Source organism: Rhineura floridana, chromosome 14, assembly GCF_030035675.1.
Source record: "Rhineura floridana isolate rRhiFlo1 chromosome 14, rRhiFlo1.hap2, whole genome shotgun sequence".
Classification (NCBI taxonomy): Eukaryota; Metazoa; Chordata; class Lepidosauria; order Squamata; family Rhineuridae; genus Rhineura; species Rhineura floridana.
This window is the reverse complement of record NC_084493.1, coordinates 27,439,534-27,465,495: the sequence shown is the minus strand read 5'-3', so window position 1 is coordinate 27,465,495 and position 25,962 is coordinate 27,439,534. Positions and strand designations below refer to the sequence as shown.

At 44.2% G+C, this 25,962-nt stretch overlaps 1 protein-coding gene across 2 annotated transcripts in view; it reads left to right on the top strand.

Annotated features, from left to right (window-relative positions):
- The window catches only part of SCAPER (S-phase cyclin A associated protein in the ER), a 306,133-nt gene that overhangs the window by 206,644 nt on the left and 73,527 nt on the right, over positions 1-25,962 (top strand). For both annotated transcript variants that reach the window (XM_061595510.1, XM_061595511.1), the window contains exon 25: positions 12,002-12,125. In XM_061595510.1, coding sequence (XP_061451494.1) covers positions 12,002-12,125 — 124 coding nt within the window. The remainder of the gene's footprint in view (positions 1-12,001; positions 12,126-25,962) is intronic.

Here is a 25,962-nt window from a genome sequence, read left to right as displayed (position 1 = left end):
TTTCTTGAGAAAGACATCACCACAGATCTCAATACTCGTATCATTACATCTATACAAAACCTTACAAGTAGGAAACTTCTTAAAGAGGAAACTGCCGATCTCCTTGTTAATCCAAATCCCACCCCTGGAAGATTTTACATGCTGCCTAAAATCCACAAAGCCAACAATCCTGGTCGCTCAATTGTCTCAGGTAACAACACAGCTACTGAAAGGATTTCTCTGTACATTGACTTAAATTTACAAAACTTGGTGCAAAACCTCCCATCGTATATCAAAGACACCAAGGACTTCTTGCTTAAAATTGAGTCTTTAAACAAGCAGTATCAATTCCACAACAATACTATATTAGCTACTTTAGATGTCACATCTCTTTACACCAATATACCACATAATGATGGGATTCAGGCTTTAAATGAGTTCCTTAACACCAGAGATATGAACAATCCTCCAACAGAGGTTCTCACAACTTTAGCTACGCTAGTCCTGACTTGTGACAACTTTACATTCAATGGAGAACACTACCTGCGACTACAAGGCACAGCTATGGGGACTCGCATGGCTCCATCATATGCAAATCTCTTTATGGGTAAACTGGAACAGGAGATCTTCAAAAAGGTCATCAACAAACCACTTATATGGTGGTGATACATTGACGACATCTTTATGGTCTGGACGAATGGTAAAGAGAGTTTGGAACAATTTAAAAATTACATCAACTCTATCCATCCCTCTATTAAGTTTACATTTAATAGTACAAATGACAATCCGCACATTCCTTTTCTGGATGTCCTTCTTACCATTGAAAACAACAAAATAGCCACTGATCTCTACAGCAAACCCACTGATGCCCACACCTATTTAAACTGGAAATCCTGCCATCCTAGGCATATAAAGAAGAACATTGTGTATAGCTTAGCTCTGAGAATCAAACTTATTTGCAACACTGAAGATAAATACCAGAGAAGGATCAGTGAACTTAAAGAACATCTTCTTCAAAGAGGATATTCTCCACATATTATGAGTTGTAACATCCACCGAGCCTCCATTCTGTCCAGAGAAAACCTCCTCCATCATACTGAGGTGTCAAAGAGCAGTGAGCAACCGATTCCATTTGTGGTAGATTTCCATCCAGCATCTCCTAACTGTCACCGAGCAATCAAGGAGACCTACCCATTGCTGGCAAACTCTGAACATCTTACCAGAGCCATCAGCAGGCCTCCTGTTATAGCATTTTGCCAACCTCCTGATTTGCGCAGACTGTTGGTAAGAGCTGTGCTTAAGCCACCTATCACCAATCCAGGGTCTCATCCTTGTCACTCCAAACGCTATATCACCTGTGTGTACCTCAGGGAGACAGCCACTTTTACAAGCACTAGGACAGGCAGGACATATTACATCAAACAGAACATCACCTGCAGGTCCTGCAATATAGTTTACATCATCGAGTGCAAAAGACCAGGATGTCATATCCTATACATAGGAAAGACCACAACTGACCTACACATGCACTTCAGGAACCACAAGTCAGCAATTTTGACAAAAAAGGGGAGCAACCAGTTGCAAAGCATTTTAACGTTGAGGGTCACAGCCTGTTGGACTTTTCCATTACAGCGAAAGAGATGCCAGCAGATCCAGCAGCATTGACCAAAAGGGAGAACTTTTGGATTTACTCTCTGGACACATTGGCACCACATGGCCTGAACCTGGAGGACAGTACCACCACTACTTAGCTTCTGCAAATGAAGCCCCTCTGAGCATTCCATCCTCAAAGCTCTATAACTGCCACCTTGGTAACAGCATTTGTATGTTGGCAGCTGATGAAGGCGGAAGCTGAAACGTTTTGTTAATATAATAAAAACCTCTGTTTGGTTAATCACAATTACGTTTATATATATATATATATATATATAGTTCATGGTTTATCAGAAACACACAGGTGACTTCTGCTTCATTCCTGCCCTAGCACAAGCTGGAGTGATAAACCATGATTGTTGGCTAGTGTTACATCCAAACTGGGGGTCGTCGTTTCACTCCACACCAGGATGTGAAGCCAATGTTTGTTCTTGATTTACTAATTGTGGTTTGTCTGAGAAAAACAAACAATGATACCTGGTTGTGGACATAACACTAAGCCAAGGATTGTGATTTGTTACTCATGCTAGAGGAAGAGCAAAACAGAAGCAATTACAGTAAACTATTAACTATAATTTACCATGATGTACAAACTGGGCCATAGTCAAACTTAAAATTGGCAGAACCACAATAAATTCAATGAGGTTTCCAATTCTAACCCCCCTTCCCCCTTTTTTCTTTCCTTTTGGGTAGACAAAATAAGCAGATGGGAAAAAGTGTCAGGCTTCACACAACTGCTGATCTGAGGCACGTGAAAAACAGTGGCCCATCCATGTATATAGCCATCGGCTGTGGCAGGTAGAGTGGTTTGGGCTGGTGTAGCTTCAGCTGTGCTACGCCGTGCTTGGCAAGTAGAGATGAACATCTTGTTCTGCCAGACGTCAAGTTATGATTCTATTATAAATCTTTATTTTAAAGTATCATAGGAACATAGGAAGTTGTTGTATGCCAGGTCAGACTGTTTGTCTGTCCTGCCCGGTATTGTCTCCTCTGACTGGCTGTGGCTCTACAGGGCCTCAGACAGATTTTTTCCATCACCTGGTACCTGATTCTGTTAGGGGGAGATGGCAAGGATTGCCCATAGAACCCTCTGCATGAAAAGCATGTGCTCTACCACTGAGCCATGACCCATTCCCAATAAACAATGTTCCCATTTCTTACCATCATACAACACAGTACATGTAAATATGCTATAAATCAGGTGGCAAATAGTTTATTGGAGCCAAATCTTATGAAAAATAAGCAGGGTTTTACTATAAATGCAAACCCAGGCATCAGCAATAGACAGATTATAGAGGTTAGATGTGTATATATATCATCAAACATGGTTTTGAACCTGATTTAGGGGGGCTAAGACAATATTTTAAATCAACTGCAGTCATAAATCATACTACATTCAACAATTATAAGCTGTTTGTATTCTGGATATGATATTGGGTGTGTGAAAGGGGGCAAAAAAACAGGAAATAGCCCAATTAACACGGAAAGTGGAATTTTGCAAACCTTTAAGTGGGAAGATGAGAGGAATCTTATTTTAATACATAAACCATTTGATGCTCGTCTCAGAGACCTTGTGCAAAAACGATGACACTTGATAGCTGTTGTTCCTTTAATAAGATTAAAATAAAGAAATTAGTTGTGCTGACTTTAAGCTGCCATTTAACCCTGTAAACCACCTGGGTCCTGTTCAGCTATTGACACTTTAAATTCTGAATTTCAATATTGCATATCTGAACCTGAGCTACAAACAGTTCAGAATATATCCTGATTATAGTTTCTATAGTTAACAAGCTTATGTCGCTGTTTTTCCACCCGTTTTTAAATCCCTCCCATGTTGTAGTGAAAAATAAGTGACAGGATTTTCCTGTGCCACTTTGGTTCAAAATGAATTGTGTTTTTTTTCTTTGGACCTTCAGTCCCCACCCTCTCACATAATGATTCCTATAGGAAACCATGAAACAGGGATTGTTTCTTGCATAATTCCTGCAATATTAGAAGAACAATTTTGAAAGTCCTGAATTTCACCACTTCTGGAATGAAAGCTTGTATCAGTGTACTTTCAAAATGTTGCAATAAAATAGCTGATATGTGGACTTTGAATCAAGCTAATCAATTTTAAAACATTTATTAAAACATATGTATTATTCAAAATAATTCTTACATGTTTTAAATTTATTTTTTGTGTTGAGCAAAAAAGAAGAGGTTCTTTGTTAATGAATTTGCTACGGCACTCAGGTCCTGTTTGCAGGCTTCCCATAGGTTGGCCCTGTGAGAACAGGATGCTAGACTAGATGGAGCCTTGGCCTGATCCAGCAGTCTCTTTTGTTCTTATGTTGTTAAATAATGAATCTTGATTGATTGATTGATTGATTGATTGATTGATTGATTGGCTGGCTGGCTGGCTGGCTGGCTGACTGACTGACTGACTGACTGACTGATCGACTGAATTTAAGATTAACCATGTTAGTCATCCTTTTTAAGGCAGGGCATGTTGATGTGCAGTTGACTCACCCCAAATCACGGTTGAGTAATGACACTACTCAGTTACTATTGGAACAGCATCTTGTCCTTTATTTAACAATCTTAATTTCTTTAAAATATTTCTCTCCCACCCATTGAGCATGAGATCTCTAGGACCGTGCAGAAATAAAACACTAAAACAATATGTTTTTAAAAATCAAAGCTGACCATCTTTCAAATATTAGACAAAAATCCACATAGAGACAAAAATTAAATATCCCTAAACGTCTGAGGAAATAATTTCTTTTAACATGATACCTAAGCGCCAAGGCTGGCTCTACACTATCCTCTGGTGAAGTGGTTCCCATTTTTTTTTCCCCATGGACCACTTGAAAATTGCTGAGGCTCTTGGCAAAACACTTAATTATTTTTCTGCCTGTTGTAGCAATTGTTATGTGCTTGGTGCTGTATAATTTTTAATTGTATTTTTATTGTTTATCTTACTTTTATATTGTATTTTATTGTATTACAATTTGCATTCCATAGAATATAACAGTGGTTCCCAACCTAGGGGCCGTGACCCCCAGGGGGGCCATGAAGTAATCCAGAGGGGGCCTCAAACAGTAAGGAAATTGATTTTTTTTAAAAAAAAGTCTTCACTCCCTGGACTCTGTCTGCTCCCCACTGCCACTGTAGACAACACCCTCCCTTGCTCCAAATGAGAGGGGAGGACTCTTGCTGATGCTCCAAAGCATCTTTCAGGCATGCCTATAAAACACGTGGCAGATGCCAAAGGAGGCTGAGGGTGAAGCTACCAAGACTCCCATCTCCTCGCACTGCCACTGTTGACGACACCCTTACTCAGAACGAGTACTGCAGCTGAAATATATTTATTTAATAATTATTACATTTATATCTCACCTTTCCTCCACATTGCACAAGGTGGTACACATAGTTCCCCCCCTTCCACTGTATCCTTACATCAACCCTGTGAGATAGGTCAGGCTGAGAGACTGTGTCTGGCCCAAGGTCACCCAGTGGGCTTCATGGCTGGGTGCGGATTTGAACCTGGATCTTAGTCCAACACTAACCCACTGGTGTTGGGAGACAGGACAGTACACTTCCAGATTGTAGCATGGGGAGGGGGATACCAATTTGAGTGCACCTTTGCATTAAGAAAAGAAAATGCAGGGAACTTTTAATGGAAAGGTTTATTTGGAGATGTGATTTTACCACGCACCATTTTTTCAATTAACAGAAACTAAAATTACAATTCGGGGGGGGGGTGTCACAAAAATTTTTGAGCTTTTAAAAGGGGTCTTGTACTCATAAAGCTTGGGAACTACTGGAATATAATATAAGAAGTAAGAGAAACAATAAAAACACAGTTAAAACTCAATATGAATATTTAATATGGGCACGCCGCAGACCACCTGAATTATGTTGGGAGACCACTGGTGGTCCATGGACCACAGTTTGGGAATCCTTGTTCTAATGTTACCAGCCCCACCCCACCTGCTCTGTCAATGGGCCTTGATGGGCTTATCTGGCTGTGTCAGCAGCTTCTGTCTCTGGCCACTCTTTTATTTTCCATAATGCTCCAGAAGTGTGTTGGTGCATTGTGGGAAATTAAGAGCTCCTAGATCCAGCTGCTTGGCACTGCTTGGAGTTCCAGAATAGGAAAAAACATTGAGGGAAGTCTAGGGCAGGCATCAGCAGTAAGCTCTTCCCAGCCTGCTCTCTCTTCCAAGTGGCATGGTCACATGGGGTGCCACCACATAGAAGACATTGTCTCTAGGTGACAAGCAGCTCCCCGCCAAAAGTGGGGGCACCCAGAATGAGGACTCCTCTGAAGATCTCAGGAATTGGACAGCTTTGGCAGAATGAAGGCAACTGGGCAAAGTGAAGGTGATAACTCTTCCAATAAAAATCTTGACAGATAATCCAGTTGCAGCCTATACTGACAAGCAAGTCTGTATCTTGCATTTGTTGAAATGTTGAGTCCGGTGGTCACTGTAGATACAGGATTTTATTTAGTCTTCTACTCTGCCCTATCCTGAAGGCTCTGGATAGGTTACGTCTTTAAACCCATAAACAAGAAAAATCTTACCTAATCCCAACAAGATTAAAGTAAAACAACTCTGGCACTGCTTTCCTGCTGCCTACAAAAAGCCATACTAGCAAGCAGAAACTTGATTGTAGTTTTTAGATATTACTCCTTTTTTTTTCTTTTCAAGTCAGTGCCCAAGCCTTGATGCTCCTGTTTAGCAGGGACATGTCTCCTTTTTTGTACACACTTTGAGAAAGTAGTGGTTCTAAAAAATGTTCAGATTCAGAGCTGGAACCCACCCCCAAACCTTTGGTGCTATGTAGCATAACAGAGGGAAACTTCTTTCCTTCCTCCCCTTCTGAAACTCCACATCCAAGTGGCCTGAGCAATACTACAAGGTTCCTGTTCCATGCTGGCTGGAGCCAGGTACTGGTGTAATCTCAGAAGGTTAGCATACTCTGCAACATTTTCTTTCAGGCCCAACTGGTTCATTCTAACAGCAGCATCAATGGTCCTGTGACAATGAGTTTGGAAGCAAAATGGGGCAACTAAAAAATGCAACAGGCCTGCAAAATCCCAAAGTAATGAAAAGTGCATGCAGTTCAAAATTGATCCCCCCAACACACACTCATTGCTGTGGTATGGGGCACCTCAGACAATGCCTCTCCAGACATTGGGGGTGTTTGGGAAGCAGGAGGCACGTCACTCCCTCTGCCACAGAAGAGGGACTTAAAGCTTGTTTCCTAGATCTTGACAGTTTTGTACAAGAGGACAGAAAGATGCGGGTACCTGTTAGCAAGACAGAAGAGATAAAACTGGAGGGTGCCACCAAGAAGATTTCTCCATTCCTTGGTCTCTCCTCTTCCCTCCCATCTTCTTATCCCTCTGGATTTCTCACCACCCTAGAAATTTGGACAAAAGGGAGCTCATTGCTGTGGGAGTAGATGGCGCCCACTCCCAGAAGCCAATCTGTAGGCTGCCAGTTGCCAAACACTGCCATTGTTTCTATTGTTCTAGCCTTTTAAATGAGGAAGCTGCTGCAATCTTACCAGTTATTGCATCAGCTGTGCCCAAAGTGCCATAAAGTATATAATAATAATAATAATAATAATAATAATAATAATAATAAAATTTTATTTCTGAGTCACCTATCTGGCCGGGTTAACGGCCACTCTAGGCGACGTACATAATAGGATAAAATACAACATATAAAATACCAACAGATAACCCAAAAACCTCAACTATAATGAGCTAAACCACCCACAACTGTAACAAGATAAGACTAGTCCACCCCAGGAAGCTTGTATGCCCGCCTAAATAGCCAGGTTTTCAAGGCTCGGTGGAAACTAGGCAGGGAGGGGGCATGGTGAAGGTCATAGGGCAGGGAATTCCAGAGGGTGGGGGCCACAATCGAAAATGCCCTCTCTCTGGTCCGCACCAGCCTAGCTGTTCTAACTGGTGGGACCAAGAGAAGGTCTTGTGTGGCTGATCTCGTCAGGCGGCATATTTGGTGATGCTGGAGGCGCTCCTTCAGATAAACTGGACCGAAACCATATAGGGCTTTAAAGGTTAATACCAACACCTTGAATTGGGCCCGGTAGACAACTGGTAACCAGTGTAGGTCTTCTAACACCGGAGTGATGTGATCACGGCGATGGCTGTTCTTAATTAAACGTGCCGCCGCATTCTGTACCAGCTGTAGTTTCCAGACCGTTTTCAAGGGTAACCCAACGTAGAGCGCATTACAGTAGTCTAAGCGAGAGGAGACCAGGGCATGTACCACCCGTGGGAGCAGATGGACAGGAAGGTAGGGTCGCAGCCTCTGTATTAGATGTAATTGATACCAAGCTGCCCAGCTCACTGCCAAGACCTGAGCCTCCATGGACAGCTGGGAGTCAGGAATGACCCCAAGGCTGCGGACCTGGTCCTTCAGGGGCAATCTTACCCCATTAAACACCAGGTCTATATCTCCTAACCTTCTCTTGTCTCCCACGAGCAGCACCTCGGTCTTGTCGGGGTTAAGTTTCAGCCTATTACCTCCCATCCATTCACTTACGGACTCCAGGCACTTGGAAATGGTATCCACAGCCAACTCTGGTGAGGATGAACGAGAGATAGAGCTGAGTGTCATCCGCATATTGATGACACTTCAACCCAAATCTCCTGATGATGGCTCCCAGCAGCTTTACATAGATGTTAAATAGCATGGGAGAGAGGATAGAACCCTGTGGCACACCACAATTGAGAGGCCAAGGGTCTGAAACCTCATCTCCCAATGCTACCCGTTGATGCCTGTCTGAGAGATAGGACCGGAACCACCGTAAAACAGTGCCCCCTATTCCCATTTCCTCCAGGCGATCTAAAAGGATACTGTGGTCGACGGTATCGAAAGCCGCTGAGAGATCCAGGAGGACGAGGAAAGCATATTCTCCCCTATCCAACACCCTCCTTAAATCATCCACCAGAGCGACCAAGGCTGTTTCAGTTCCATGTCCAGTCCTGAAGCCCGATTGGAATGGATCTAAATACTCTGCTTCATCCAAGTGTGTCTGTAACTGTTTGGCCACCACTCACTCAATCACCTTGCCCAAGAATGGTAAATTAGAGACCGGGCGAAAGTTGTTCAACTCTTGGGGATCCAAGGAGGGCTTTTTCAGAATGGGCTTTATTACCGCCTCCTTGAGGGCTGATGGCATTGCACCTTCTTCCAAGGAAGCATTCACCACTACCTTGATCCCTTTGTTCAGTCTCTCTTTGCAGCCCATAATGAGCCACGTAGGGCAAGGATCAACCAGACAGGTGGTCGGCCTCACAGTAGAGAGCACCTTGTCCACTTCCTCAGAGGGAAGAGGCTGAAACCGATCCCACCGGACCGGAATGCAACTGGCCAACTCTGGCCCACTTCCTGTATTCACGGCATACGGAATCGTGCTCTTCAGGCTCTCAATTTTATCAGCAAAGTGTTTGGCAAATATGTCACAAGAGGCTTTAGAAAGTTCCATGGGTTCCTGTGCAGTTGGACCGACGAGACTACGGACCACTTGGAACAACCTCCTGGGACAACACTCTGCGGACACAATAGAGGCAGCAAAGAAATCTCTCTTTGTTGCCTTTGTCGCCACTTGGTAGGCAGCTATTGCTGCTCTAACCAGTGTCCGATCGTCTTCGGAGCGAGATTTCCGCCACCGGCGCTTTAGTCGTCTCACCTCCTGTCTCAGACCCCACAACCGTGGTGTATACCAGGGTGCAGTCTGAGTTCTATTCAGGGGGAGAGGACGTTTCGGAGCCACCCAGTCTATTGCCCTGGTGATCTCCCTATTCCACTCCATCACCAGGGTTTCGACCGGGCGACCTTCAGACAGCTCCAGATCTCCCAGCGCATTCAGGAATCCCTTAGGCTCCATCAGGCGCCTGGGGCAAACCATCCTAATCGGTCCCTGTCCCCTGCGGAGGGTGTGTGGCATTGAGAAGTCTACATTTACCAGATATTGATCTGACCATGACACGGGGTTAGAAAAAACAGCCCCCATTTTCAGAGCACTTCCTCCCCCTCCCGAGACAAACACAAGGTCAAGAGCATGACCGGCTACATGGGTGGGCTCAGTATTACTAAGGTGCAGTTCCCAGGAAGTCATGGTTTCCATGAAATCCTGAGGCGCTCCTATGGGAGCTGCCTCGGCGTGCAGGTTAAAGTCCCCCAAAACCAATAGGTTGGGGGAAAGTACCCGCACGCCCGAGACAATCTCGAGCACCTCGGTCAGTGAGTCTGCCGTGCAGCGGGGTGGGCAGTACACAAGCAGAATCCCTAAACTGCCGTTTGGGCCCAACCTCTTACAGCCTCTTACAACCTCTTTCTTACAGCAAAGCAAGAAAGAAATTTACAAAAGGCCTTGAATAGTCAACAATGATCTGTCAGTTTATTCTGCTTGACTGCCGTCTGACATCTAGTGTAGTGGTTTCTAACTGTATCAAGTTGAGTTCCAAATAGCTGCCTTTGTGTTCTTTCCACACTCTTAAGAGGTGTAAATGGCTCCCTGAAGGTCACTATGGAAGGAATCAGTCCCTGGTGTCTATAAGGTGAGTGGTCATGGCCTTTTGTATTCTTGACAGTCATTCAGGTGCACTGGTGGATTGTGCTTTGCTTTTTTTGTTTTGCTGTTTCCTCTTCTGTCGAGGCTGCACTACCTCCTGAGCTTGTTTGAGAATGCAACAATGCCTTTATAAGCTTGTTCCAACTGGCAGTTAATCAGTTAAACAGGAAGATGGTACTCATGTACTCCTGTCCCTGAAGATTTTGCAACAAAATGGATTTTCCCCCTAATGCTACATTTCTTGTAAAAGATGGTTAAGTGTAAATGGCAAAACACCATTTCTGATAGTATTTTAAATGTATTATATTCACTTGCGGATATGCTTTTATTAAGGATTTATTTAAAATGTATCACTTTAAGGACATCAGGTGTATGGATTCTGTTATGTTCTGTACAAAAAGATTGTGCTTTTAAGGAATTATATCTTTCAAAGTTCTAGTTTTATGCATAAATTTGGGCCACAATGCAGCTGCTGAGACCACCTTAGACAGGCATAATATTTATTTATTTTCATCACCTGTGTAGTACACAAAAAATAATATCCTCTGTGTTGTAACTTTTCATAGAAAGATCCATTTTATCTGAAAATAAGCCTACATTGCTCTGTGAATGTGGAAATTATGCTTCATGTAGCAGTCTTAATTGAGCTTACACACTCAATTTTAGGAAGATTTTTTATTTGTTTTGTTTTGTACAGTAACACAGTGCGCACAGCAAACAATTCCCTCATTTCCCCAGGCTGCATCTGAGGGAGAGGTGAGAAAGCAAGAGCCACTCCACTGATCTTTCTGAGCCCAAGTACAGCTAGCCTCTTCCCCTTACAGAACTGTTGCCGTCTGCAACCATTCTACAGGACTGTTTTGTAGGGAGAGATGAGCTCTGACTGCCATATTCAGCTGTTGTGCATAGGCTGCATGTATAACCTGGGTGTGAACCCGAGTTCTTCATCTTCATCATCATCATCATCATCATAATATTTAATTTGTTTGTCGCCTATCTGGCAATTAGCCACTCTAGGCGATGTACATTAAAAGAGATAAAATACAATAACAGATGTAATCACATTAATAACAATAGGTAAAATACTGGACAGTCATCAATACATATAAAAGCAATTATAATAACAACATACGATAAATGACAGAATCATGGTGATTTACCCAATGACCTCAAAGGCTTGCTGGAATAGCCACGTCTTCAGGGCCTTGCGGAATACATGATGGACTGGACCTGTGGAGAAGCAGCCAAATAACTGTGGAACTCTCTTCATTTGGAGATTTTCCTAAGGATCTTACTAATGTACTGTAGACCAGTCTTTTCCAACCTTTGGGTCCCTAGTTGTTGGACTACAACTCCCATCAGCCCCAGCCAGTGTGGCCAATGGTCAGGAATGATGGGAATTGTTGTCCAGCAACATCTGGGGATCCAAAAGTTGGGAAAGGCCGCTGTAGGCAATATACCAGACCTTTAATGGCCCCATTTAACTTTATCTTTTTATCTGGAATGTTAATCTTTGGACTTCAAGTGGTCTTTCTTTCCAGCTGTTGGTTTACATATTCAGAATTTGCTATTATCTGCTGTTAGTCTGTGGCATAGAAGTCAAGATAGATGATTAAAAAATATTAAAGATGTTTTATTTTAATATATTTTAAAGTCTGTTTTTAAGATGTTTTAATGTGTTTTTGTTTGCTGCTCTGGGCCCCTTCAGGGAGGAAGGGCAGGATATACTTTTAATAATCAATAAATAAAATGTTACTTTATTTCTTAGGTCACTCTGCGGTACAATAAACGCTTACCACCTGGCCTGCAGTAACTGCATGGAAAACTGCACCTATGCTTTGTTTAGCAACAAGATTACTTTTTTAATGGACCTGTTGATGCACCAGTTAATGGTATGTAATATCTTAACTTTGAATCAATGGTGTTAATGTCACAGTGCTGGAAAGCCATGGTTCAGTATCTGAATATAAATACTGGATATTGTTGGACCACATACATCAGGGATGAGGAACTTGTGGCTCTCCAGATGTTGCATTACAGCTCCCATCAACCTTGACCATTGGCCATGCTGACCGGGGCTGACGGGAATTGGAATGAGACATCTGAAGAGCCACAGATTCCCTAACCCTGACTTACAGCCATGTCCTCCTTTAAAATGCAGGTACCAAAGGACTAGAAAGCATTGTCAAAGGCCATTAGTACAAAACTGATATCTACAAATACCAGGAACCAGTAGATAATATATTGATCAATTGTACTGGACATCCTGCCAGGCTGGATGTGCAAAACATTGGAGCCAGTTCCAAAGGGCTCTGGGCAGAGAGTCATATTCTGGGCCCCTGCCAGTGGATCCTGGTGGACTTACCTGGCTGTGATGGCAGTGATCCAAGCACAATTCCTTGAGTGATACTAGGGTGAGGGCATTGTGGGAAATTAAAATGGTGGCTTAGCACAAACATCATGCTGAATTCCTATTTAGGAAAAAAATGAACAATATTTAACAAGCCTTTTGGGGCATAACTGGTTGATCTTTCACTAAATTGTTTTTAACTTGCTAGAGACCATGTAATTACATAGCTGTAATGGCTGTTTGCACTTTTTATCTTTTTACTCTGCTGTTTATATTGTGTTTATATCAGTTTTCTTTTGATTTTGTATTTTTTGGCACTAGCCACCTTGTGCTCTGTTGAGGGAAAGCATAGTATAAATGTTTTGAATGCATATTATTATTATTATTATCATTATCATTATTTATTGCATTTATATACTGCCCCATAGCCGAAGCTCTCTGGGCGGTTTACAACAACCGTTGCATAAACAACAGTAAGAGACTGCTATTGTGCTCATGTCCTGCTTGGCCATTGTGAGAAATGGGATGCTGGACTAGAGTAATGCTTAGCCTGATCCAGCAGGACCAGCCTGTCAGTTCCCCTTTTAACTGGCAGTGGTATCTTGTCCCAAAGAGAAACTGAACATCACAAAGGAAAGTTTACTGTATCCTACAGTCCTGTTCTGTTGGCTTGAACTGATGCGATATACATTGATGTGATATTAGTGATATGCATGTGTATCTTCCTCTTGCCATTTAAAAAAAACCCAAAAGCAGCCAAAGGAGGTTGTGAGTTTGAGGGGGGTAGCAGAGGGAGGGAGGAGCTCAAACTACAGCTCCAGGTGTATGCTGGACTTTCATCATCTGTAGCATGGATCTTAACCTTTTTTGGATCATGAACCCCTTTGAAAATCTGATGAAAGCTATGGACTCCCATAAATAAACAAATAAATACAATTTATTGGAATTTTTTTTGCACCCAGTACACAGATCCCCTGAAGAACATCCAAAGACCCCCTAGGAGTCTATGAGCCTCAGATTAGGAACCCCTGGTGTATAGAATCCAATTATTGGAGCAAAAGGACATTAAGTGGAACTGAAACCATCTTACGCTCACCACCTACCTCCACACAATTGTCCCTCTAGTTGCTTTTTTCCCATTGGGCTTGGTTCTAGGATCAAAATCCAACTAGAGGGAATGTGGCAAAAGGAGGCACTCTGTGAGGAGACAAATGTTGATGGCCAGGAGAATGAGTGTTCAACGCTAAAGATCACCAACCTCTGCTTCGTACATTTTTGGAGCAGAACCAGGTTTGTTGCTCCCTCATGTAGTTCAAGTTTTGGAAATTCATATTTTCTGCATTATGTTGTTAATACCTGAAAATACATTGCTTATTGTGCATCTTAACAGGTTTTGCAAATCAAATTGGCGGGGATGGGGTGGGAAAACAGATTCATTTTAATGGGAAAAACTTTAAACTTTCACTTAATTTCAGATGTCATTAAATATTTTATTAGAAACTCATTTTTAATTCATAGTGACCTGCTCATCATGAGATATTTAGTCTAGGTTTGCTTCTTATAAATGGTGTGTGTGTTTGTTTTCATGAGTCAAGTGGTTTGTTAAGTGAAAAGTTATGTATGTGCCTTAAATAATTTACATTGCACTGTTGGAATAAAAAAGCCATAGGACAGTTGACAAACACTTAGAGGAAGCCTTCCATGTAGACAAAAGAAACCTGAACACAGGTTGTAAATTCTGCTTTTTGATTGTCGCATGTTCTTTGTTTTCCTCTAGTTCTTTCGCCAAGAAATTGTGGTATACAATTTGAGGTCTCTCCCACTTAGTTTTCTTTGTTTCGTACATAGTAAGCCTCCATATGGATGAGAGTTCTCTACTGACTGCACCAGACTCTAGTTTGATTGGTTGAAGTATAAAAGAAATCCTTCAGCAGTCAATCCATTTTGATAATGAATGCTTTCCTCTTTTCACTTCAAACAGTAGTGTATAGAGTCTACTCCTGAGGTAGTACTCATTGTCCCTGTTAGATGCTGGTCCACCATGGATGGTATTTTTGGCCTAGCCAGTAGGAGGCAAAATTACTCCCAAAGTTCAAAGCCAGGGCCTTCCTCATAACTCTTTGATCTTGGTGGGTACTAGCGGGCTGTGAAGAACAGCCCTCCCTTTTCATCACATTCTCATATGAACAAGGTCATCCCATTAAAACCCATTTAAGGACACTCCAGTGGAGTTTGAGGTTTGAGGTGTGGAGATGCTCGTTTTAGCCATAATCCAAGGCCCATAATTGTAAAGAACTTCTAGGATTTCCTCCTGGTTGCATGAAGATCCCTCAGGGAGTGTTGCTGAGGACATCTTTGAGAGCAATACTGTCTGGGACTGTGTCTCTCAGGCAAGAGAGTTCACAAAAAAGCCATTTTCAGCATTTTATTGCCCTTATTCAGGGATAGCCAACTGACATCCTGTAGGCCGAATTCAGTCCCCGATTCTGTTTTATCTGGGCTCTAGCAACATGACCAAATATTAAGCAGGGAGTGCTAAAACGTTTACCCCATACTTCCACTTACAAGAAAAAGAAGAAATTCAAATGTTGATAAACTGAGAAAGAATTCACCATTTAAGTGTCATAGATTTTGTATGTAATGTTGGCTGTACTTGAGCAGATGTGCTCCACAATTTTACCGCTGTTATTGCTATTCTGCACCAACTTTATTATGGATGCTGGCCAATTATGAAGGAATTGTTTGTATTGCAGCACACTTCTGGCTCACCATCTGGAGAATCAAGTCACCTCCAAGAATGATAGAAGCTGGCCACCCTGATGTTAAGGGGACTCTGAGCTTGAGGCAGTTTGTCTCATTAAGCCCTGTGGAAGTAAGAGCAAGCTGGAGAATTTCTAGTCACCTTCTGGTGCCTCAGAGAGGAGAGGCTTAAACACCTGGGCAAGAGGCAAGCCACTAGGTTTCAACTGTTGCTTCTCTGGTTTGTTGCAAGGGGATGGGATAAGCTCTGGAAAGTCTCAGAGCCAGCACTCATGGTAATCAGGTCTGTGGACAAAATGATGGCCTCTGTTTCCTGATTCCTAACTGAGCAGAGCAGAGGGAGCTGTGTCAGCAGGTCCAGAGGAGATACAAGCAAGTCAGCTCTCAGAGAGCGAGCGAACAGGGACAGCGAACAGGAGCTTGGCAGGGAGAGTTCAGGGGGGAAGTTCCTAAAAAAAAATTTCCCCTTGTATAGCACACCACATACAAGTGGGATTCTCCTATTTACCCTGAAGGAGAATATGACAAAGCACAGTCCATTCCAATACAAGAAGGAAGAAAGAAACAAAAGACAATAGAAACTGTGGACACTTCAGTGGTGGTGACCTGCAAGGTGTGTACCATGTTTGTTTTCTTGCCTGAGAACAACATGGCGTACACATGCAACAAGTGCAAGCTGGTGGCACTGTTGGAAGAAAAAGTGAGGGACCTGGAACAGTGGGTGGCCACACTGAAGGGTATAAGAGAAGATGAAGAGTTCTTAGAACGCTGGAACAATAACAGCAAAGAGAAGTATAGGAGGTGGAAGAACAACAGCGTGTTGGCGCGGAAGAGGAGACTGTTGTGGAGAGCAACAACGAAGTGGAGAAAATTCCATGGAAAAGGGTGACAGTTAGGAGCAGAAGAGTTAGAAGACACCCTTCACTGGTGGAACTATGGAACCGCTTCCAGGCACTTGAGGATGAGACTAGAGAACAGTCTGAACCGGAAGAATTACAGGAGACCCCATGCAACAGTGAGCGAGGGGCTGAAGCTCAGTCAAGCAGAGGCAATGAAACCATGCCCCGTGACAAAAAGAAGAGAAGAGTAGTGGTAGGAGACTCCCTAATGCGTGGGATTGAAACCCAAGTATGCCAAGAAGATCCATGAACTCACCAGGTATGCTGCCTCCCTGGAGGACGAATTAGAGATGTGATGGAAGGGTTGCCTTTCCTCATAAAGGCCACTGACAGATATCCCTTCTCATCCATGTGGGAATGAATGATACTGCCAAGCGGAGCTGTGAAGGAATCACATCAGACTTTGATGCTCTTGGAAGGAAACTCAAGGACTTTGGAACCTAGATAGTTTTCTCGTCCATCCTCCCGGTACTTAGAAGAGGAGTGGAAAGGGAAAGAAAAATACTCCTGGTGAATTACTGGCTATGAAGGTGGTGCCAACACAAAAGATTTGGATTTTGGGACCATGGGCTACGCTTCCTGGAAGATAGACTGCTGGCAATTGGTGGATTGCACCTCACAAGGACCAGGAAGAATGTGTTTGGCCACAGCATGGAGAAATTCATGAGGAGAGTTTAAATTGAATCCTAAGGGGGAGGGAGACATAAACTTGGTGGTAACAACTAACAATGGCTTGTGCACAGTAAGAGGAACTGAGGGAACAGCTCTAATGGGGCCCAGTAATAGTCTTCATAAAAATGAAGAAGGAAGCCAGGCTGTAAATCACACAACTTGATAAGTATAACTGAAACTTGGCAGGATGACTCCCATGACTGGAATACAGCAACTGAAGGGTATAACTTGTTCAAAAAGAACAGGAAAGGGAGGCGGAGTCATGCTATACGTTAATATATATATATTCCTGCAGAGAAATACAGGAGGATGGGCTTGGTAGCTCCATCAAGGGTATCTGGATTAAAATTAATGGGGCAAGGAATACAAGGCACATGGTAGTTGGAGTCTACTACCAACCATCAAATCAAGGAGAAGATGAGGATGAAACTTTTGCAAAGCAAATTGCCAATATTTTGAGGAGGCATGATGTAGTAGTAATGGGGGACTTCAATTACCTCGATATCTGTTGGGAGACAAATTCTGCCAAATACGGCCCCTCCAAGAAATTCCTGACTTATGTTGGAGATCATATTTCAATAACCAGAGGATCAGCTATCCTTGACTTGATTCTAACCAAAAGAGATGACTTAAGCCAAGTTCACATGGGAGCTAAAATCCATATTGAATATGAAGTTTTTTCCATTGAGATAGAGTTCCACAGTTCACACATGTCCGTCCTCCTACCTTCCTGTTTGCTGGTTTGCGTTCACACACATTCACGTTTATTAGTATTGCTGTTTCCTTGTGGCCCCGCCCCCAGATTTACATGTTAACTTCCTCCGGAACATCCCCATCGCTAATCGAGAAGGGAAGGGGTTTTCTGTCAATTTCATGCTAAGCCGGAAGAAGGGGGTAAGAACATAAGAACATAAGAAGAGCCTGCTGAATCAGGCCAGTGGCCCATCTAGTCCAGCATCCTGTTCTCACAGAGGCCAACCAAATGCCTGGGGGAAGCCCGCAAGCAGGACCCGAGTGCAAGAACACTCTCCCCTCCTGAGGCTTCCAGCAACTGGTTTTCAGAAGCATGCTGCCTCTGACTAGGGTGGCACAGCACAGCTATCACGGCTAGTAGCCATTGATAGCCCTGTCCTCCATGAATTTGTCTAATCTTCTTTTAAAGCCGTCCAAGCTGGTGGCCATTACTGCATCTTGTGGGAGCAAATTCCATAGTTTAACTATGCGCTGAGTAAAGAAGTACTTCCTTTTGTCTGTCCTGAATCTTCCAACATTCAGCTTCTTTGAATGTCCACGAGTTCTAGTATTATGAGAGAGGGAGAAGAACTTTTCTCTATCCACTTTCTCAATGCCATGCATAATTTTATACACTTCTATCATGTCTCCGTCTCCTCTGACCCGCCTTTTCTCTAAACTAAAAAGCCCCAAATGCTGCAACCTTTCCTCGTAAGGGAGTCACTCCATCCCCTTGATCATTCTGGTTGCCCTCTTCTGAACTTTTTCCAACTCTATAATATCCTTTTTGAGATGAGGCGACCAGAACTGTACACAGTATTCCAAATGCGGCCACACCATAGATTTATACAACGGCATTATGATATCAGCTGTTTTATTTTCAATACCTTTCCTAATTATCGCTAGCATGGAATTTGCCTTTTTCACAGCTGCCGCACACTGAGTCGACATTTTCATTGTGCTGTCCACTACAACCCTGAGGTCTCTCTCCTGGTTGGTCACCGCCAGTTCAGACCCCATGAGCGTATATGTGAAATTCAGATTTTTTGCTCCAACTGTGCAACTGACACAAAATTACTTTTTTTCTGTTGTCAGTTTCATTTCCTCTACACATAGCCCTTTTTGCGTGAAGAACGAATGAAATGTTTATAGCGCGCAGTGTGTATATTTTCGTGTTTGTGGGTGGGTGGGTGCACACGTGCGCCTTCATCACTGGCAATTGCAAGATACAAGGGCCAAGCGGGGGCTCCTCCTCCTCAGCCGCCACCTCCTCCTCCTGAGGGGCCATGAGCGAAAGAACTGGCGGCAGCAACAGTGATGCCCGCCTGCCATGACCCTCGCCTTCTAGCAGCCAGCATGTGATAGCGTCAGCTTCCTGGGCAAAGCCGCTGCAGTGAAGGGCGCCCAGCAGGGCCGGGAAGGAGGAGGGCGACAAGGACGGCGACATATGTCTAAACACAACATACAAAAATATATGTTGAGAGAAGTAAAAATAGTGAATAATCCGAGCGCTTCGCTGGTTTAAAGGACTGAAGGAGGGAACTTGTTTGGGGGGGGAAAGTGGGAGAAAGGGAGGTTAGAGCAACCGGAAGTTTGTTTGTCAGCAGCACGAAACGAAATGATGTCCATAGACAGTGTCGGGGGCGGAGAAATGGAGGATCTAAAATGGCAAACAACCCATGCAGCCAAAAACAGCGGAGAAAAGCGACTACGCAGCAGGTGGGCACCAAAGCAGGTGCGGATTTTCAAACAAATTTCAGATTTTTATCGCATTGATTTAATCAGGATTTAAAGGCAATAGCAGCTGAATGCACTCGCATTGGCAAAAACGTCATGTAAACGGTCCAAATTAAAAGTATCTGCAAAAAGCACCAGATCCACACTAAACCTCCATGTGAACGGGCCTTAGTGGATAAAGTGGCAGTTACGGGAACTCAGGGGGAAAGTGACCATGCTATACTTGAGTTCTTGATTTTAAAGGAAGCAAAAGCTGAGAGTAGCCATACATGTACCCTGGACTTTAGGAAAGCTGATTTCAGTGAACTTAGAACAATGGTAAGTAAGATTGCAAGCAGCCCTAATGAGAAAAGAAGCCCAAGAAGGGTGGGAGTTTCCAAAAGAGGAAATTCTAAATGCACAATGGCAAACAATTCTGTCAAGGAAAAAAGGGGAAGACAGCAGAAGAAGCCAATGTGGCTTCACAGAAAGCTTAGAGATTATCTGAAAACAAAAAAGGATACATACAGGAAGTGGAAGGAAGGCCAGGCCACAAAGGAAGAGTACAGAAAGGTAGCATGGAATTGCTGGGATGGCTTCAGGAAGGCTAAAGCTGAGAATGAGCAGAGGTTAGCTAGAGATGCCAAAAGCAACAAAAAAGCTTTCTTGAGGCACATCCATCGTAAAAGACAGAAAAAAGAAATGGTGGTATAACTACTCAATGAAGATGACAAAATGATAACAGATGACAAAGAAAAGGCAGAAGTGCTTAATTCCTGCTTTGGCTCAGTCTTCTCCCAAAAGAGAGTCTATGACCCTCTTGGGAAATGTGAAGTTGAAAGGGCAGGATTGCAGTTTGAGATTAATAGATAAATGGTCAAGGTATACCTAATCACTTTGAACGAGTTCAAGTCTCCAGGGCCCAATGAACTGCATCCTAAAGTATTGAAGGAACTGGCTGAAGAACTCTTGGAACCGCTCTCTATTATCTTTGCGAAATCATGGAGGATGGGTGATGTGCCGGATGACTGAAGGAGGGCAAATGTTGTCCCAGTCTTCAGAAAAAAACAAAAAGGAGGAACCTGGGAACTACAGACCAGTCAGCCTGACATCAATCCCTGGGAACATTCTGGAGCAGATTATAAAGCGGTCAGTCTGTAAGCACCTTGAAAGCAATGCAGTGATTACTAGAAGCCAACATGGATTTATCAAGAACAAATCCTGCCAGACTAATCTTATCTCATTTTTTGATCAGGTAACCTTCCTGGTAGACTATGGGAATGCTGTAGGCATAATATATCTTGACTCAGCAAAGCTTTTGACAAAGTGCCCCATGATATTCTGATTTGCAAGCTAGCTAAATGTGGGCCAGATGGAACAGCTATCAGGTGGATCCACAGTTGGCCACAGAATCGTACTCAGAGTGCTTATCAATGGTTCCTTCTCAGACTGGGGAGAGGTAACAAGCAGGGTATTGCAGGTTTTGGTCCTGGACCCAGTACTTTTCAACATTTTTATTAATGACTTGAATGAAGAGGTGCAGGGAATGCTTATCAAATTTGCAGATGATACAAAATTGGGAGGGATAGCTAATACCTTGGAAGACAAACAAAATTCAAAGGGATCTTGATAGGTTGGAGCATTGGGCTGAAAACAACAGAATGAAATTTAACAGGGATAAGTGCAAAGTTCTACACCTAGGAAAAAGAAACCAAATGCACAGTTATAAGATGGGGAATACTTTGCTCATCAATGCTACATGCACTTGGGATTGCAAAAAAGGCAAATGCTATTTTAGGCTGCATTAACAGAAGCATAGTTTCCAAATTGCATGAAGTAGTGGTTCCCTTCCATTTGACACTGGTTAGGCCTCATCTTGATTACTGTGTCCAGTTCTGGACACCACACCTTAAGAAGGATGCAGACAAACTGGAATGGGTTCAGAGGAGGGCAACAAGGATGATCAGGATGAAACAAACTCATATGAGAAAAGACTGAAAGAACTGGGCATGTTTCGCCTTGAGAAGAGAAGACTGAGGGGAGATATAATAGCATTCTTCAAGTACTTGAAAGGTTACCACACATAGGAGGACCAGGATCTCTTCTCGAGACATAAATAATGGGCTCAAGTTACAAGATATCCTGAACATCAGAAAAAACCTCGTAACTGTTAGAGCGGTACAACAATGGAACCAATGACCTAGGGAGGTGGTGGGCTCTCTAACACTGGAGACGTTCAAGAGGCAGCAGGATAGCCAGCTGTCAGGTATGCCTTAATTTGAATTCCTGCATTGAGCAGGGGGTTGGACGTGATGGCTTTAGAGGCCCCTTCCAACTCTATGCTTTTATAATTCTATAGCAGCAAGGAAGCTTATATGGTTAAGGCCTTGGGATTCCCCATCTAGAACTGTCTTGTCATTGCTCTATATTTATTTACTTGATTCAATTTATGAATCACTTCCCACACAATATTTTGAAGCAATTTCTCAGTAAAAACATCAGTGATAAAAACAATTCCTTATTTGAAAACAATTCAATGTATACAACAATTAAAACAATTTCATATATGAAAGCAATTCTGTATATACAAACAGAACCAGCACTTTAAACTTAGCATCTCTTGCGGCTGTTGTTCGCGCTTACACGCTGGCTGCTCCGCTTCCCTTGGTCTGTTTGAGGCGCGCTGTGAGGAGCCCCTAGGACGAAGATCGAAGAAGACGAAGGGAGACGCTGTTACTGTTGTCGTCGTCTGTTGGAGGGTGGAGATGTGCGATTTGGATGTGATTGTGGTGCTGTTTTTTTCTCTGGACTGTTTACCATCAATACTTCCCTGGATGGGCTGCAATAGTCTGGCTGGTGTGGTGCTTTGCAGGACTGAGCCCTGGCTGCCCGCCAGCCGCGACTAATCTTCTCCACCTGCTTGCTGGGAAGGGACATCATTATTATCCAAGGGGGAAGAGTTGTGACTGTTGCTAGTTACTGCTACTATCGTTCTTTGGTTGTTACCATCACCCCAACTCTTATCTTTGGGAGAAGAGATATTAACAGGGCTCTGTCAGCACGTGTCTACAGTTTTGTTCTGTGGAAGTGTGTTGGTGTGGGTGTGTGATGAGAGTGTGTGTGTATGTGAATTGCGTGTACGTCTAAGGTTTTATATTATGTGCCTGGGTGAGAGGTTTCAGGACTGTGTGGGGAGATCTGAGGGGGTGGTGACGGGCAGAGGTAGGTGACGGACAGAGGGAGATATGGCGTTGCGAGGAAGTCAGGCCAGGTTAGGGGAACTCGGCCCAGGCAGCTAACGACTGTGCCTTGTTCCGGTCTTCCTCGCACCCAAGCATTTTGTGGTTGCCCTATCAGTCACCTCTCATATCTACAGATGCTGCTCTTAAATGCCAGGTCGGTTCAAAATAAGATCTCCCTCATCCACGATTTAATTGTGGATGAGGGAGCCTACCTGATGTGCATTACAGAGACCTGGGTGGGTGAGCAGGGAGGAGTTGGCCTCTCCCAGCTGTGCCCACCGGGGTATCTGGTTCAGCATCAGGGTAGATCTGAGGGTCGGGGAGGGGGGGTCGCTGTGGTCTATAGGAGTTCCATCTCCCTCACCAAGCACTCTGTCCATGTGATTACTGGTTTGGAGTGCTTGCATCTTACGTTGGGTCAACGTGACAGATTGGGACTTCTGTTGGTGTACCGCCTACCCAGCTGCCCAACGGACTCCCTAACTTAGCTGACGGAGGTGGTCTCGGAGGTACTGCTGAGATCCCCTAGACTCTTGGTGTTGAGGGATGTCAACATTCATGCCGAGGCCACCTTGTCTGGGGCGGCTCAGGACTTCATGGCTTCCATGACAACCATGGGGCTGTCTCAGTATGCTGTTGGCCCAACACATATAGCAGGACACACTGTAGATCTAATTTTTGCCACGGGACGGGGATGGTGATCTGGATGTGGGGAATTTTACATCGATCCCTTTGTCATGGTCAGATCACCGCTTGCTGAGGTTTAGACTTACAGCGGCCTCGTCCCTCTGCAAGGGTGGGGGACCCATTAAGATGGTCCGCCCCCAGAGACTATTGATTCCTGAGGACTTTCAAAGGGCTCTGGGGAGTATTTTGGCTGATAAGGCTGGCGCTCCTGTCGAAGCCCTGGTGGAACTGTGGAATGCAGAAATGACCCGGGCAGTTGACACGATCGCTCCTGTGCGCCCTCTTCGGTGTAGAGCTCATGCAGCTGCATGGTATACCTTGGAGCTGAAAGCGATGAAACAGCATAGAAGATGGCTTGAGTGCAGATGGAGGCGAACTCCTGATGGATGCAATTATGCACTGGTGAGTGCCTATACTAAGCTGTACTTGGGGGCAGTGAGGGCAGTAAAGAAGCAATATTTTGCTGCCACTATTAAATCTTCTATTTGCCGTCCAGCGGAGCTATTTAAAATTGTCCGAGGGCTATTACATTCCGGCCCTACGGATGTCGTGGAGTCATCACAGGCACGTTGCAATGAATTTGCTAGGCACTTCCAGGACAAAATCTCTTGCATCCACCAGGACTTAGACTCCAATGTTGCAGCAGTTGAATCGAATGAGGTGTCCGGCGCGCAGTCTTGTCCTAATTCTTTGGATGAGTTTCAGTTGGTACAGCTTGAGGACGTTGACAAGGTGCTTGGACTGGTGCGTGCGACTACTTCTAAATTGGATCCTTGCCCTTCTTGGCTAATAAAAGCTAGCAGGAATGGAACAGCCGGTTGGGCCAGGGCAGTGATTAATGCTTCACTGCAGGAGGGAGTGGTCCCTGGCCTCCTGAAAGAGGCGATAGTGAGACCACTCCTGAAGAAAACGTCCCTGGACCCGGAAAACTTTAACAACTATAGGCCGGTAGCTAATGTTCCATTCTTGGGCAAGGTCCTAGAACGAGTGGTTGCCAACCAGCTCCAGACACTCTTGGATGACACCGATTATCTGGATCCATTTCAGTCGGGTTTTAGACCTGGGTTGGGCACGGAGACAGCCTTGGTCGCCCTGTATGATGACCTTTGTCGGGAGGCAGACGGGGAGTGCGACCCTGCTGATTCTCCTTGATCTCTCAGCGGCTTTTGATACCATCGACCATGGTATCCTTCTGGGACGACTCACTGATCTGGGAGTGGGTGGTACTGCGTGGCAGTGGTTCCGCTCCTATTTGGTGGGTCGTCTCCAGAGGGTAGTGCTTGGGGAGCATTGCTCGGCACCCTGGGACCTCCAATATGGAGTCCCACAGGGGTCAGTTCTGTCCCCCATGCTTTTTAATATCTATATGAAGCCATTGGGTGTGGTCATCAGGAGTTTTGGAGTCCATTGCCATCAGTATGCTGATGACACGCAGCTCTATTTCTCCTTTTCATCTTCAGGTGAGCCTGTCAGCGTGCTAAACCGATGTCTAGCTGCGACAATGGACTGGATGAGAGCTAACAAACTGAGACTTAATCCAGATAAGACTGAGATGCTGCTGGTGGGTGGTTCTCCTGATGGGATGGGGGATGTTCGACCTGTTCTGGATGGGGTTGCACTCCCCCTGAAGAAACGGGTTCGTAGCTTGGGAGTTCTTTTAGATCCATCCCTGTCACTTGAGGCTCAGATAGCCTCTGTGGCACGGGGTGCTTTCTACCAGCTTCGGCTGGTGGCCCAGCTGCGCCCCTATCTGGACAGAGAGAACCTTGCTTCAGTAGTTCATGCACTGGTAATTAGATTACTCGAAATTAGATTACTGCAATGCGCTCTACGTGGGGCTGCCTCTGAAGACGGTTCGGAAACTGCAGCTTGTGCAGAATGCAGCGGCCAGATTGTTAATGGGGACCAGACGGTCTGACCATATAACACCGACTCTGGCCCGCTTGCACTGGCTGCCTATTTGTTTCCGGGCCCGGTTCAAAGTGCTGGTTTTGACCTATAAAGCCTTACACGGCATAGGACCACAATACCTGTAGGAACGCCTCCCCCATTATGAACCTGCCCGTACACTACATTCATCATCAAAGACCCTCCTCCGAGTTCCTACTCATAGGGAAGCTCGGAGGATGGCAACGCAGAAAAAGGGCCTTTTCTGTGGTGGCCCCTGAACTGTGGAACGATCTCCCGGAGGAAATACCCCTGGCGCCATCGTTAATATCTTTTCGGCGCCAGGTCAAAACTTTTCTTTTCACCCAGGCTTTTTAATTTTAATTAAATATGTTTAGTATACACTGACATTGTTTTAATTTTTTTTAATAATTTTTAACTTTTTATATGTTTTATATTGACACTTGTCTTGTACTTTGCTATTTCTTGTCTTGTGAACCGCCCAGAGAGCTTCGGCTATGGGGCGGTCTATAAGTTTAATTAAATAAATAAATAAATAAATTAGCTCAGTAACTAGTGGTCAGCCACTGTAATTCTTTCAGTAGCAGTGTAATGGTGGCAATAGTCTACCCTAGTGAACCATCAAGCCTCTGCACTTTGCAGTTGCTGTAGCTTCCAGGCGAACCTCAAAGGCAGTCTCACATAGTTACATTATGCAGTTAAGGTTACCCATGATCAGTGGTAAGTCTGTCCCTGCCCACAAACGGCCATGGCTGCCTTAACA